The 16,667-nt window shown below is 43.3% G+C and overlaps 1 protein-coding gene across 1 annotated transcript; it reads left to right on the top strand.

Annotated features, from left to right (window-relative positions):
- The first annotated feature begins 1,162 nt into the window (after window positions 1-1,162).
- On the top strand, window positions 1,163-15,102 carry hps3 (HPS3 biogenesis of lysosomal organelles complex 2 subunit 1). The gene is made up of 25 exons (XM_071544614.1): window positions 1,163-1,230; window positions 1,689-1,890; window positions 2,000-2,071; window positions 3,090-3,183; window positions 3,385-3,458; window positions 3,608-3,820; window positions 4,066-4,126; window positions 4,396-4,484; window positions 4,658-4,835; window positions 4,924-5,062; window positions 5,365-5,447; window positions 5,625-5,799; window positions 5,926-6,007; window positions 6,301-6,458; window positions 9,659-9,764; window positions 10,062-10,185; window positions 10,273-10,336; window positions 10,671-10,848; window positions 11,313-11,546; window positions 11,677-11,874; window positions 11,979-12,170; window positions 12,757-12,861; window positions 12,955-13,161; window positions 13,536-13,623; window positions 13,751-15,102. The coding sequence occupies exons 2-25, from the start codon at window positions 1,840-1,842 to the stop codon at window positions 13,876-13,878; spliced, it is 3,093 nt and encodes a 1,030-aa protein (XP_071400715.1). The 5' UTR covers window positions 1,163-1,230; window positions 1,689-1,839; the 3' UTR covers window positions 13,879-15,102.
- Window positions 15,103-16,667: the final 1,565 nt, after the last annotated feature.

The raw sequence follows: 16,667 nt of genomic DNA on the forward strand, positions 1-16,667 counted from the left end.
TCATCTCTGTTTTTAAATCCGCGAAGAAACTGAAACCACTGTCTGCTGTTTCAGTTGATGTCCTCTGCACCTCAGCTCAGAGAGGGAGCCTATACCTGTAGCAGCCAAAAACCCTACAGTGTGTCTGAGAGAGAGAGAGAGAGAGAGAGAGAGAGAGAGAGAGAGAGAGAGAGAGATGCATTTCGGGTGTCATAGAAATTTTCAGCTTTGCCAGTCATGTGCGCTTCACTTGTAATTATGATATTTCCGACAGCACTTGAAGGCAACGAGGGCAAGAATAGTGTGGAATATCTGACAAAACAAGTCTTTATGCATGACATTACTCAATAATTAACGTTTAGTTCCGAATATATTCATAAAAGTGAAGAGAAGAAGTGGAGTGATAGAAGAAGAAGAGTGTAATTTTCTCACTGAAAAAACAAAAACAAAACAAAAACATCTCACATATAGCCCAGATATAGCCTACGCACCTCAGACTATGTTCAGAGATTAATTTCAAAACACACAACAAATAGCCGAAACTGAATTTGCAGATGACATTCATTTGAAAAGTTCGGACACTGAAAAAAACACTCTTCCCACGCGCTTTTCACGACATACTGTAGTGCTTCAACTATTTTTTTTTTTTAGTGCTTCAACTAGGCTATATCCAAAATATTTTTTGGCCATACAAACTATATTTCTAATGGCTGTAATTTCCCGCTTTTGTCTTTTTTGTGCACTATGCCCCCGTGTGGTAGTCTCTATGAACTGCAAATGTTGGGTGTAAACTTCTGGGTAACTGTAAAAAAAAAACCCAAAAAACAGCCATTTCACAATAATGTTTCACAATAATAATTTCTTTTCAGCTTCACTTTTTCCGCACCTGTCATCTAAAACGTTCATAAACGTCTTGATATTTGGCTTTCTGTTCTACATATATATATATATATATATATATATTCAATCAGATAGTCCACATCCTATTCCAGCCTGTAGGAAACCTAGTCCGAACGGTGAGGGTGTCTGCAGTTAAAACAGTTCCACTTTTAATTTATGATAGCTCGATAGCCAATGGGAATGCCAAGCGCAATACAGGCAGGAAAGTAAACCAATGGGCATCGGGAGGAGGCGGGCCGTTTGTTGTTGTGGTTGACGTCTCACTTCCTGCTTTTACAGCGTGAATCGATAAACTGCAGCGACTATCCGGACAGAAAAGGAGAAGAAACCAGAGAGCTGTCAGCCACTCGGGTAATTGTCAAACTGTTTTTTTTTTAGCCGTTTTCATTGAAGACTCCCTAAATTCACTCGTAGTATGCGAGAAAATGGAGGTTTGTTTATTAATTTGAGTTGAATTGGAACAGCCCACATTCTTTAGCTTATCCCCGATGCTGCTGCTGCTCACAAGACTGAGGAGGCATGTGATATTGATTAGAGAAACGCACGCGCACGCTCGCGCACTATTTGAGCTCAGTCTGGTCGACAGACAGCTACCTAGAGAGAGATGAAGCTGGACGAGCTAACTTTCTTTCTCCAAATTAGAGGTGTCGTTTTTTCCTCTTTTGTTACACCTATGTTGCTTTTTTACTTCTATTGCATCTCATTCAGATGCTTTAATGTAATAAAAACTCATTTTTAAACATTATAACTGTTCTTTTTTGGGGGAGAAATTGGACTCGATTTAAAATAACGTCTGTTTTTTCTAGCAGTGGTGGCAGGTCTCTTGCTAGATGAAGCCTCCAAGAAACACTGCCCAGCGGGGGTGAATATACTGTAACACCAGCAAAAGAGGAGGAAAATACCAGTAAATATTATATTTCCATCCTGGACTGAATCAACTCTCCAAGACGTGGACTCAACATGGTGCATGTCTACAACTGCCATCCATTCGCCTCGCAGCAGATCGTGCAGGTCAGTGATGGAGCCTATACACTGTTAAAAGAAACAGTTTTCAATGATCATCAACATTGATATTGTTATAATAGTCTATCAAATCCACTTTCCTTCTGTGTGGCTTCAGGTGGAGCAGGAGCCTGGACTGTTCTGCTGTGGTGGCGGAGCCCTGTTTGTGGTGGCTGTTGGAGGATGCAAGGTTCTATTCATACTTGTATATTTTCACGCTAATATCTGCCCTATTTAATTTCTTTGTATGTTTAAAACTTATTGAGTTCTCTGAAACCACGCCCCCCACTGAGTATTCTGTTTTGCTTTGTTTTTCATGTCGCTGTCTTGTAAGATATCTTGTCGAATTGACACACAGAAAAACACAAACTATAAACAGGAACCAGGCCAATATGGGCTTTTGAAGGTTGATATGGATATTTTTAGACTGAAGTTGCTGCTAGCAGCTACTTTGTGTTGATATTCAATATTTTTAAACCATTCAGTGTTTCCCCCCAGAATTGTATTCTTGTCATGATGGAAAAGCCTCTGAAACAGCATTTAGACCAGTGATTCTCAACCTTTTTTATATCAAGGACCCATAATTTAGTCCACATTAGCGCCATGGACCCCCATTTGATGAGATGTTGTCTCTCGGACCCAAATCTGAGAATGTTTTATTGTTAGATATGATTTTGTCCAGAATTCCATGACTATCTGTATTGTAGATAGAGAGATCGCAGTCAAACTATGATCAAAACAGTCATTCTTCTACATTCTCTAATTGTGTTAACTTCTTGTAAACTGATGAATCACAATTCATCAGTTTGCTGGGGACCCCCTGGAACACCCTCGAGGACCCCTGGTGGTCTCCGGACCCCACGTTGAGAACCGCTGATTTAGACCATCATGGGACACTAAAACTCTCCATTGAAACCCAGACTAATGAAATTCTCTCAGGGTTAGAAGCTCCTTAAGGCAGGCTGCCCCCCCCTCCATCTATTCAATGGCCTATTTATTTTCCAAAGAAAATCAAGGTCAGGTTTTCCAAACTGTTTTTCTGTAGCTGTGGTCAGGGAGGAACCTCTGTCATATCATAGGTGGACGACACCCACTGGCTGATATTCGTTATTTAATAAAAGGCCAATATCGGCCTGATGTTTACCTGAAGCCTTAAAGATGTGACCTTTTGGAGAAACACTGACAGTGTTGTGTTGAACTGAATCCAGGTGGAGGCCTACAATCTGGAGCAGGAGGGCTGCCCTCTCCTCTGTCGCTTCGCCACCATGGGCACCGTGAGGAGCATCCAGCACAGCAACATAGGTACAGCTCTCTGTCTCTGTAACTGCAAGTATAGGCCTGGATCTACACTTCTTCTAGCTTGTTTGCTTTCTGGCAGAAAGGCAGCACAGTAGCAGCTACAGAAGTTGATTTGGGTGTGTGTGTGTTGGAGAGAGAAAGAGTAAGAGCGATCATTTTAACTCCCTGGCTTTCCTTTCTATGACCTCTCCCCCACACCTCCAGGAGACTACCTGGTGACCATTGAGGAGAAGAACAGCGCCACCTACCTGCGAGCCTACACCAACTGGCGCTACCAGGTTAGCGCTCAGATTCTGGCTATGTTTTCTCACAGACACCTTGAATTAATTAAGCGCCATCACTGCCTGTCCAGCCAACTTGAAATCAGTGTGGCTCTGAGAAGGATGACTCGCCTTCTTTTGGTTTTCGTATTCTGTCTTTACTCCAGGCGGAGGAGAAGGCACGTGTCGGGGTGCGCTTGTTGGGCCACCTGCTGCGCGGGGCGTCCCTGCGGGGCGCGGCTCAGATGGAGATCATCGAGATCCCTCTGTCGGAGCGGCCCGTCGCCGTGGCGTGCTGCTCGGTAACGGGAGACCTGCTGGTCGGCTGCGACAAAACTCTGGTGCTGTTCACTTTGAGGAGACAGAACCAGCAGAACCTGGTAAATTATCCACGGTTAAGGCCTTTAAAAAGTATTAAAATATCTTTAATAGTTATTAGAGGTCTTGGCTTTTTTCTTGTTTTCTACACAAACACAATTATGTCATGTCCCTTAACAGTTAATTTCCTTCCAAATACCACGTCTTCATACTTCAACCTGGTGTCTTCACTAGTACACTTAGCAAAGAAATTTTTATGCATCTGGCCTATTTTGTATCGCATTTCATGACTGTGTCCTGTGTACAGAGTCAGCAGACCCTTCAGAGCCCTTGGCAGAACACTCAGCAGAGCTCCAGTCAGAATCAAGGTAACTCAGTCTGAGAAGTTATACACATGTAAAGTATGAAAATACCTTCTGGCACATGCTCATTTTGTGCCAAAACTTGAATCTACTCCTTATAGAAATAGGGGTGGAGCATTGTAAATTGCACTTTCCTTTTACTGACCTAAATACTGATGCATGCACTGTGTGGCCTAGCTCACTGTGGGAGGGGTGAGGGATGGGGATTAAGGGGCCATGACGAAAAAAAGTGTTTGGCCCAGCAGTCTGACTTCTCCTGGGTTTTCTGCTCCTAGGTCAGAACCCTGGTTCAAACCAGAACCTTTCCATCCTGGACTTTGAACGCTCCGTTATCCTGCATCTGCCAGGAATTATACCTAAACAGGTTATTTTCTCTTGTCTTTTCTTTTCTTTCTCTTGTCTTGTCTAGAGACACATTAGCCTGCTAAACCATTTTTGTTCACCAAATCTGTTTATTGAAATTGTTGATTGGAGGGATAGTGAAAATCCTTGATGAGTTCACACATCAAGGACTTTGGCACCTCTCTGGCCCCCTAGGTGGCGCTGTGTGGGGGATACGTGGCGGTGCAGGCAGAGCTGGAAGTGTTGGTGCTGAAACTGGATGCGACCTCTGATCCTAAGAACCAGGAAGAAGCCCCAGACCCGCCTCCAACTGGTAATAACACACACACCTTCGTCACTATCAGAGAACCAGCAGACCTCTGGCTGAGGCTTAGTTGACCAATAAAGACTTACTTTGTATTTGTGTGTGTGTGTGTGTGTGTGTGTGTGTGTGTGTGCACGCGCAGCAGATCCTGTCGAAGACCCGACTGACTTTCTACTCCTTCCAAGACACCAGGAGTTGCTAGGCGACCGAGCCAAAGACTGCGGCTTATCTGTTACCATGGAAAAGACGGGGCTGGAGGACAGAGGACAATACACAGTGTCCTATGTTCTGTACAGGTGTGTGTTTGTCTGTTGCTATGTCTGTGTTAAAGCTGGAGGGATTCTGAACAATTTTCAAGAGATTTTTCTTTTTATTGAGAAAATCAGCCAAGTAAGGTTCCATTCTGTTAAAGAAAAGTAAATGGCATGTATAAATGTAATGCCAAAAGTAATTTTCTCTGTCCCCTAGCTTTCATTCAACATGGCATCTGAATGAGCATCAGTATAGAAAAATTTCCAGCTGTGCAAAAGTGTGTGTGTGTGGGTGTGTGTGTGTGTGTTGTATGTGAGTTTGAGCCTCTGTAATTTCCCTTCTGTAGGCGTTTTGCTCCAGACTTCTTCCAGGGCTGCACTGTGGAGGAGACTCGACTCCACTCCCTACAGCTCCACCCACTGTTCACCAGTGAGTACAACATATGAGACGATGATGATTCATTATTTGGTTTGAACACAACAGTACACAACAGTAAAGAAGCATCAATATGTATAAAACCGTGGCACACACATGTACATATGTTCACAAAAACGTTTCAATGGCTTTTGGCCCGGAGGTTATGTTTCTGTCCCTCTCTCTCTCCAGGTAACCAGTCGGTGTGCGATGACGAGCCAGCGTGTGTGTTCTGCTTCTTCTCCCTCCCCAACACCGGCTACCTCTACAGCCTGAGGGGCGGGGTGGAGCTGCTCTCGGCCTATCAGTATCCGGAGAAGGCCCTGGAGGCAGTGCTAACGGACCACCTGCTGCACGTCATCACCAAGTGCGTCTGTCGTCACATTTCCTCACTTCTATCCTCACTTCCAAAAATATCCGTCTTAAGAGTCATTTAGTCTGACACTGTTCATGCGTGTGTGTGTGTGTGTGTGTGTGTGTGTGTGTGTGTTAGGAGTGCGTTGCAGTGCTTCTCAGTGCGCTGTGCGGCGGTAGCAGCCAGAGTTGAAGACCCCTACATTGACACCACCATGAGGGTAGGAGCCTGACCCCTAACTGCTAATCCCTGCCTGACCTTTAACCCCGACACCTAACCCACACACACAACCCATACCTCCTGGTTTATCATTAGATATGTATGTTCTTGCTATTTAGAACATAGATGTTTAAATATTTGTGTATTTATATGTGCATGTATAGATGGGCGTGTCTCTAAATATCTCTACGTATGTGCGTTTGTCTCCGTTTACGAATGCACGTGTATTTTATTATATATGTGTATGTCTGTGCGAATCCCTGTATTTGTATTTGTGTGTGTGTGTGTTTTAAGGCCTGCCCTCCCTGCAGCCTGGAGGTGTGCGCTCTCAGGATGCAGCTGTTCATCGGCCTGCGCTCGGTGTGCGTCCACGGGCGCCACGTCGTCCTGCTCTCCGCCGCCGACACGGAGACGCCGGAGGAGGCCGAGCGCAACGCCCAGCGCCGGACCATGTACGTCACACACATACACTCAACCACAAACACACACATAAACACACTTGTGACTAAAACACCGAATTGATCGCACACGCGTTTCATTCCTAAAAGTTTCGGCGGATACATCATCAAACATCTCGCAGTGAGCTTCGGAATACGCTGAAGAGGGATTTACCCAGAACTGGAGATGTGTGCGTGCGCGAGTGTACATGCATGCATTTATGAATTTGTTGACTGTGCGTGTGTGTGTGTGTGTGTGTGTTATTATTGTAGTGAGTTCAAAGAACACACCATGCTGACTGGTATTTTCCTGGCCGTGGGAATCGATCCCTCAACCACGCCGGCTCTGGAGAGCCTTCTGTCCCGCCCCTTCCTGTAAGAGACCCCCCACCCCACCCACCTCCCGTCCCCTCCGTCTCGGTTATCACCTCCTGGCCAAGCTGCAACGCCAGAACTGCTCTTAATACTCACCCTAGCAGATGATTATTAACTCAATCCTTAAATAAACACTCATTTTAAAGGGATACCCTGACACTTTGGATTTTCTTCACCACGCACGTCTCTCAGCCTCCCTTGCATTCGTCATTGAAACCGATAACATTAGCTGCAAAATAACAAAGGTAATTATCCTGAACTGGAATGCCAAGGAAGAAAGTTTTCCCCACATTATGACAAATGCCTGGTGAAGAAAAATGACAGGCACAACTTCAAAATATCAAGGTATCTCTTCGGCCTCACTTGGGACCTTCAGTCTAACCCTAACCTTAAAGGCAGTAAAGGTATTACGTGTAGGACTTCTGAACGCACCACAAAAAATGGGAAGATTTTCAGACCCCCATAGCCCCTGTGAGCTGCCTCCCATCAGCAAAAACATTTTCTTGGCTGCTTTTGATTTGTCACTTGCCAGCCCAGTTGAAAGGAATTCAAACACTTAGCACTGTTTTGAACCTAAAACCTCCAGTGGAATTATCAAGTAAATCATGGATTTGCAGTAGTGCCACTTATCCAACAATTACAATGCACCATGACAGTTGATATAACCGCAATATATGAGGAAAGCCATACTAAATCAAAGAAATCTATAGTCTACTCAGAACAATCTTAAAATTTACGATAGATTTGATGGCAACTTTTTTCTGATTAAAGGAAATTTTAAAACATCCATAACCCACAAATGCTATGACAAATGTATTGTATCTCTTCCTTGCATAAGGCTTCTGAATAATACCTTAGGTTTTGGTATAAAAGGTTTTTGCGTCTGCTCTCTGTCTAAGTGCAAATCCCTCAGCAAGGAAACCATGATAGCAATGTATCAATTCCTGCACATAGGATCTTAAACAACTGCCCCGAGACAGCCAGTGATTTCTGTGTGCGATCATAGATTTTCTAAGATACGGTTTGACTTTGCAGCTTGGTCTAATAGTGAGAACACTTCCTGTTTTTAGTTCCCTAAGCTCAGCCAATCATAACCTGCCTAACTGTGTGCGGTGTGCGTGTGTCTTGTGCTCACAAACTAATCACATTTGGTTTGTTCTAACACACACATACACATACAAACATGACGACACACACACACACACACACACACAGGCTTTTCTTTGTCCAGGGACCATCACATGAGACTTTTTGAGCCAATAAACCAGTTAAGGAACAGCATGTTACCCTGAGCATCAGACTCACTAACTGTTTGTCTAGTCATGTATAATATATTACCTCTGTAATATTGTGCAGTTGATGTATTACATGGCAACAATACCCAAGAGTATGTTCTTTACTGTGATTATGGGTATGATGGTGATGTGAATAGTGCCTACAATTACAGTAAAGAACCCCCTCTCTGGTATAGTAGCTTTTATACAACGGCTACCAACACATGTGCGATGTCAGAAAAGTTCTCCTCAAAGTAGTGTGTTTACATATGAGTAGAAAATGGTAAAAAGCAGCTAACTAGCTGCCTGTTCCCCAGTAGCAACCAGCAACATGGCTGGAACCCCTATCTGGCCAATCAGATCGCTTGGCCAGGAAAACCCGTTGTATAATGTGCGGTATACTGTATGTGTGTATGTGCCTTATTATCAGTGTCCTGTAGAAGTCTATCTAGAAAGGCAGTTTTTCAATTAGCACAAAAAGGAAAATTAGAGATGAAAAGTTTTTGTGAGACACCTAAAGGAGAAACCCTAGTGTGCTGTTTGTACTCTATATTTATACATTCATTTGCCTGCTAAATTACAAATGTCTTTAGAATACTATAGTATAGTATATATACTGAACAAAAATATACACGCAACACTTTTGTTTTTGCTCCCATTTTTCATGAGTTGAAATAAAAGATCTAAGACTTTTTCTATGCATACAAAAGGCTTATTTCTCACAAATTTGTGAACAAAATTTGAGAGCAATAAGCCTTTTGTGTGCATAGAAAAAGTCTTAGATCTTTTATTTCAACTCATAAAAAATGGGAGCAAAAACAAAAGTAAGAATTGTCAAAAAAGGCAAATCCAAGGCACTCTTCATATGATTAAAAAGCTTTAATCAAAGGCTAGTTCATGGTTGAACAGATAAAATCAAGTCAGCGTGTTTGGGCCACACACGGCCTTCATCAGGGCATAGCAATGAAAGCAGTTCACCTCACATACCATATATAACATAGGTTGACTTTAGTCTAATGACAGTCAGCTGGTGAGGTAGTAAGGCAATTACCAGGTAAGGCCATCAATATTGACCTATCACCACCTGAGGTCAGTGTATACATCTATCTATTAACACACATACATGTCATGTCAACACATACACAATATATAAAAGTGTTGTGTTTATATTTTTGTTCAGTGTAGTATAGTAAGCTATAGTTCAGAACATTTTAAATATAAAAGGTTAATACCAGTAAAATGAACTGATTGTTGATGAATGTTGATGTTGCATTGATGTAACTGTTAGTGTGTTCTGTGTATTGCTACTGCGTACTGTTTCATAGGAGGTATTCATTATGAAAGGCTGAATCTCAGTATCCTCACTTTTTCACATCACTGACGCCAGGAATTATGGTCCGTTCCCAAAGTTCACACTTGCTGATTTTGCAGCGAGACAGCCCTAAGCCTTTGTGGACTTTGGCGCTTCAAAGTCCGTGAGGCGGTGAGACCGGACGTTTGGCCTAACCTCTCTCTGTTTGATTTGACTTCCCGTCTGCCCCCCTGCGCGACCTCCGACCCCAGCAGCAGGAAGTGGACGTGTTCTCGTCCCAGAGAGTCCAGCGCGGTGGGCCACGGGTGGAACCTCTACGTGGTCGGCACCGTCTCCCCCATCACGCTCTACTATGAGATGGTAACTCACACACACTCACCCTCTCACTTGTCGTACAACAGACTCAACTCACTGTGCGTGTGTGTGTGTGTGTTTGAATGTCTCTGGTTTGTTGGCTTGTGTATTTCTTCCATTTTATTTTGTTTTCATATACACAATGATGAACGATGAGCAGAAAAAAAAAAGTACAACCAGCACTAAAACCACACATGAATCTAACACACATAGCACATGCAGAAAAGAGAAACAGAAAGGAAACAAGAACATGCAAATGGAAAAAAAGTAGTGCGAGTACAAATTTGTGTGTGTCTGCGTCAGGTGGAATACAGCCAGCGCTACGCGGAGACCAACCCGCAGGCCCACAGCTGCCGCCACCTCCTCAGCGAAGCCCACCTCCTCCTCCGCGCCTCCTTGCTCCAGCCGGCGGAACGGCAACGGACCGGCGGCGCCAACCCCGGAATTCCACTACGGACAAACACAGACGGAGAGGCGGAGAGACAGACGGATATGTGCCCAGACAGAGAGGCAGACAGACAAGCGCTACAGGAGGCCTTCAGAGAGAACTGCGCCCAGCTGGGAGACTGTTTCAGCAGGTGACACACACTCACTCACACTCACTCACACACACACAGACTCTTTCTCACATCGAGCTCTCGCTTGGTCATGGAATTTCTGGAATATCATGGAATTTGGAGAGCAGGTAGGGACACTTCGGCAGGGTGAATGCTTGCTTCCAGTTCTCTTTAATCACCAAGTCCTTGAATCTTGCTCTCTTCTATGTTGTGCTCTGTTCGTCTATTCCACTCTACTCTACTCTACTCTACTCTACTCTACTCTACTCTACTCTACTCTACTCTACTCTACTCTACTCTACTCTACTCTACTCTACTCTGTTCTGTTCTGTTCTGTTCTGTTCTGTTCTATAAGGGGCATCCAGAGGGACTGCCACCTGGCTCTGCCGTACTACAGGATGTCCGGTCTGTCAGTCACGGAGGTCATCGGCAGGAACCGCCCCTTTCCCAGCAGTCCACACTCCTATGGCCACGGCTTCCTGTTTTACCTGAAGCACTTCCTGTTAGAAGAAACAGACCAGATCCTCAGTCAGGTACAGAAGTATTTACAAGTATATACAGTACAAATACTTGTTAATCATTAATACTTAATACTTAAATACTTAATTAAGCATTTAAAAGTGTTTACTTGGATAATAACAAATGACTAACACATTAACTAAGGCAATCAAAAATCATTGATATAATTTCTCAACATTGTTTATTAGTAGTTTTATTAGTAATGTCATTACTTAATGATTAAATAAAGTACACTATGCCATTTAATATTAACTAGTAAACAATGTAATCATGAAATAGTTGTAACTTAACCTTAAATAATGATTAATAAATATTGAATAATCATTAATTTACCATTTAGTAATGAAGTTTTGTAAAATTCTCTTACGCCCCCTTCCAACACACACACACACACACACACACACACACACACACACACGATAGAATAAATGACAGATCCCTTCAGAATAACCTTTTAAAAGAAACATTCTCCCTGCAGGAAGCGGCTGATGAGGTAATAGAAATTTTCAGCCAATCAGAGCCCTCCCAGCTCGTCAGTGTGTGTGCCAGCCCCAGCATGCTACACGCCAGTCCCACCCAGACGTGGCAAAGGTTACGACACCTAGAGGATGCCACTGGCGTGTCGGTTCCCCTGACCATCGCCATGGCAACCATGGCCCTGCGCTCGGACGATCTGCTGCAATACACACAGCTGATGGACAGACACACTGAGGTTAGAGAGGGGACGGGATGTGGTGTGTCTGTGGTGGGTGTAAGCGACTTTATAAAATTATTGGTAACACTTTGTAATAACCATCTTTACAAAATTGTGAATTAATCATTATTTATGTGTGTGTGTGTAGATGATGCTGGTGTATGGGTTCATCGAGGAGCCTACATTGTTGCTACATGGCGGAAGCGGCGGCAAGGACACACACACGCACCCCACGGCGTTGGCTCGCCACCTCACACACTGCCAGCCCGGACTGCTGATGGCGGCCATGGTGGCGCTGCATGAGAACAGCAAAGTTCAACTGGAACACGCTGATCAAGTATTCAAGGTGCGCATGTGCGTGTTCTGCAGCATGGAATGAGCCGGCATCATCTCAAAACGGAGGGATTTGAAATTCACTGCGTGAATGAAATGATGCGTGTGTGTCTCCAGGAGCTGGGCTGTGAGGATGGCTTGCTGGTGGATTTCTGGGAGGCGGTGCTAATGGCCTCGTCACAGGAGGTTGTCATCCAGGAACTCCTCTTCCGATTGGCCTCGGTCTACATCGACCGACTGGCGCACGCGCAGCCCGACCCTCCACACACACCTGGTGCCAGCAGGTCACTTAAGAGCGCTGACGACCTGGTACAGTTGCAGATAATAGTTTTTGATGCAATAATTGGTTGATTGGTTTTGTCTTTGTTCTCCCGGAATCTTGTCTGTTTCTTAACAGCTATCATTTCCACCCATACGTAGGAAATATTTCATGACTGAAGGGACAAGCCAGACAAATTATAAACTGCAATGTGAAATGTTTAATGCATCCTTGTCAATGGGCATGCCAGTTTTTCTCAAACTGACTTTATGGAGATACAAGATATTCTGTTGGGGATTAATAAAGGGATATCTTATCTTATCTTATCTTATCTTAAATGCTCCTTTTATTTTGTAAACATTTTTAATTTATCAGAAAAAAAAAAATATATAAAAACAGTTTTCTTACTCATGCCTGCATATTCAACACAAAATTTTCCATGAACAAATGCAAAAGATATCACTAGACTGAAATGAATTGATCTAGAAATCACTCCTAACTCCTAAGATGGAATACATTTTACAGAGAACTATGGCAAGTCATAACTCTGAGGTTTTAATATGATATTGTATCATGTATTATATGTATATATATATATATACATATATATATACTGTATATGTGTTTGTGTTTCAGATCAACTCATGCTCCCACTACGGTGTGCTGTACCCCTGGCTCAGCGTTCTGACTCCAGCTCACCCCACCAGCTCCCCACAGCAGGAGGAGCTACACAAACTGCAGGTAACACTCTCTCACGCTGAATAATTAACTTGGCGTTTAACGTTTTGGCCCCATGAACCCCCGTCATGACAAACTCTCTCTCTCTCTCTCCAGTCTCTCCTGTGTGGGCCGTCCCTCTCTGTGTGCTCTGTCGCGCCTCTGCTGGAGCGCCTGTCAGAAGAAACACTGTGGGGCTTCAGCCTGCACCTCCTCTGCGCCACCAGAAGGGGGCAGTACGACAGCAGCATGGAGAAGCTGCTGGACCGATGCCCTCAGGCCATCATTCCCTACGCCAATCACCAGTTACAAGACACGCATATGGTCCGTGTTTTTTTTTTTTTTGAAGGAAAAGAGTCATAGCTGTTTCCTTGGTTAATGTAGAGCCTGTGAATGGCTGAGAGGAAAATAAAATTACTCTACACTCTGGCTTGTTTAAGGCTGAAACATTGGATCATGCTGAATATCTTACTGAATATTTAGGGTTTCATTCACAATCCAGATGATGAGCATTGTTGAACAATACTGCTTCTAGGACTTATATTAAGAACAGTTGTAGTAAAGTAACCTGGACTAAAGCCAAAACTGGCTCAGAAATAGGAATTAAGTTGAAACCGAAATGACAAGTGAAATACTGGTGCTGTGAACGGCTTGTTCACAGTGTTGTTGACACTGTCTGTCTTATCTCATCTCTCTAGGCATTATGGTGGCAGAAGCTGCTCCCAGAGCTCTGCAACAGGACGAGAGCCGCTGCTGACAACAGCATCCTATTAGCTGCCCTCAAAGGTATTTTGTTGTCATTATTTCTATTGAAAATAAACGTATCACAAAGAAATTACAAGTTACGAGAAAAAACTTAAATCAATTTTATTACGGTAGCTCTGTTTTATGTGATGCCTTTCCATACCAACAGAAACGCTGGTCGTGGTTGCCATGGAGACGAGCCCTGCAGAGTTCCTGGAGCTGTTGCCTGACGACGGCACGGCGTTGTATTTCCTGCCTCACCTGTTGACCTGTAGCCAGAGACACCTACTGGCCTGACACACGCACACACACAGACTTGTGTTACTGTTCTTAAGAACTAGCCCAGATTATATAACAACACTACATTAACTAGAAGGGCACTCAGAGAGCGCACACCTCCGCCAAGGTTCGTGCTATTATTGCTTGCTCATGAGTCGGATCTGGATCCGCTCCAAAATTTAATGGGTTCTTCCTTGGCCCATGCTACACCCTTCCAAGAAGTTTCATGACAATCGGGCCAGTAGTTTTTCCGTAATCCTGCTAACAGACAAACAAACAGACAAACAAACAAACAGCACCGAAAACATAACCTCCTTGGCAGAGGTAATAAAGGAAGGTGAATTGAATGTCTATACAAACACGCCGGAACAAACAGTAGAATGTGCCAGTCGGCTGAACTGGTTTAGTATCTGCTGGTCTGGTTTTAAAGCAACGCCCTGATTTATCCAGTGATAGCCGACTGAGCGCGCTTGCTCTTTTCCAGCAATGTCAGGCTTTCACATTCATTCAGTTGCACACGTTCACACTGGGAGCTGCCCAGTACAACCACAGTATCCAAGCGGTTGCCACTGAGAAGCTCCGCTGTAGGAGGTGGGGAGTTAAGTGTCCTGCTCAAGGACAGCTTGGCAGTGTTGACAGAGGAGAGAGTGATACTCATTCACTTTCCTCACCCACATTGTCCCAGCTGGACCAGGGATTCAGACTGACGACCTTCGGGTCACAAGCCAGCTTCTCTGTCCTCTAGGCCAGGGCCAGCTCTTTGATCATTTGGCTGCAGACAATCATGTACAGATATTGCATGTGTGTGACAACACAAATACTGGATCAACTCATTCTGAGTGTTTAGCAATGAAGGATTCCTCTGCTTTCACTTTGTCACACACTCCAGTCTGCATCCATTTTGTGTTCCTCTTAAGTATGCATTCTGTTTGAGTCATATGGAGAGAGAAACTGATGCAAAAGCAACCCGTTCTCGTGAAATCCTGCAAGTATTTCAGCTTACAAGTTTACTACTAATGTTCAGCAGAAGCCAAAGTAAGCCTGTGTTATGATGCACAGAACCATATTAAGAGTTTGGTGACGAAAAATTTCATCATTATCCTCTATAACACCGGCATTGGAATGATAAACTGGTATAGAATGCATAGCTAAATACAACAAGATTGTAAAAATGGAAGAGTCAAAACTCCTTTAATCAGTGGCTCTGATGATGTATCCTCTTGTTTTTCTGCTGAAATAAAACCAAAGAAATGAAAGAGTACAACTCAGCTTTCAGACCTCTCAGTAGCATCATCCATTCACTTATATAATTACACAGCCTTTTCATTATACCTGTATAACTGTTTGATAGAGTTAAATGTGGGTAATCAGATATGCTAACCGCTTTTTTTTCCCGTTTTACAGGGATGGAAAATGGGATTGAGTAATAATGTTTCTTTCCGCCTGTGTTTTTATCACCACCTAATGGTTCTTAATTTATTCTCTGACTGAAGCATTTGCTTTGAAGCACACGTTTCCCTCTTTGGCTTAGAATGTGAAGTCATATCTAAATTGAAATAATCAATATAGTGTGTTTTCAATGTCTCCTTTTGGTAGATCATTACTCGGTAATCTATGTCTTATTTTGTCAGCCTATTGAAACTCTTTTCATTCTGCTGACTGTCCAGCACACAGCTTGATTAGATAATCTGCCTAATAGATGGCTCTGTTTAGTATCTGGTATGTGGGCTGCTGCTTAAGTCTGCAAACTTGAGTAATTAGTCAATTGTGAAGTTTACCAAGAAGTTTAGTTTGTGTAACTTTTTGGAACCCTATTTGCTTATAATGACACAAAAGTCGATCTTGCTTAGATTCTTTTGAGGGCTTTTGGAGGCCCAATGAGACTTAAAGGAACGTGGGCCATGCATGTTGAAGGGCCTGGGACCGTCAAGGGCCTTGAAAAAAAAATTATAAAATGAATATTTCCATACTATGTCAGCTAGCTTCAGTACTTGTACATTGTCCAGTTTTTAGTGTCGTGTTGGTGATTGCTGGCAATGCAGAGAAAATATGCCTAGATTTAAGAAATGTAACTTTTACTAAAATGTAAGCAACAGCTTCTTAGGTCTACCATGAAGATACTCGTTTTACTTTGGAATAATGTTGAATTATGTCAGAATAGGTGAAATTTAGAATATTTTATAATTATGGCATTCTTTTGGGGACTAATGTTTTTGTTTAGGGTTAAGTGGTCAATTAATTAAAAATGACTCAATCATCAGATGGCTGGGGGAGGGGAAGGGTTGATTGAGTGGCGGTAGTTGTCTGTCTGTCTTTTCAGTCTTGTGGATTGGCCTTCTACAGCCTCTACCTGCCCCCAGATACACTACCCACCTGATGAAAAGACACTTCTGAACCCAGGAATTTTCTATGGAGAAATTGGATTCATGTTTTTCTGAAAGCAAACAACTGAAAAACACTCTGAAACACAGTGGTTGGTTTAGCTTAAAAATGAAGCTTTCTGTTCTGTCTCATCAGCAATGAATCAGTAGCATGTGAGGATGTAAGTCCGGTCCTGTTTTATCACCTCTCAACCAATGAGAGCCTGAAAACACACAGCTGAACCAATGAGAGCTTTAGAACGCACTTCTGAGCCAATCAGAGCTTTAGAACACACCTCTGAACCAGTCAGAGCTTTAGAACTCGCCTCTGAACCAATCAGAGCTTTAGAACACGCCTCTGAACCAATCAGAGCTTTAGAACCTGAAAGATCTCAGCTTGAGGTAATAAGAGCCCCAGCTGTTTAGATTTCTGGTGTTAGGGGTTGG

The sequence above is a fragment of the Centroberyx affinis genome, unplaced genomic scaffold, assembly GCF_046629955.1.
Source record: "Centroberyx affinis isolate AG114_WGS23_722 - 3 ecotype Tasmania unplaced genomic scaffold, CSIRO-AGI_Caff_v1 ptg004616l_1, whole genome shotgun sequence".
NCBI lineage: Eukaryota > Metazoa > Chordata > Actinopteri > Beryciformes > Berycidae > Centroberyx > Centroberyx affinis.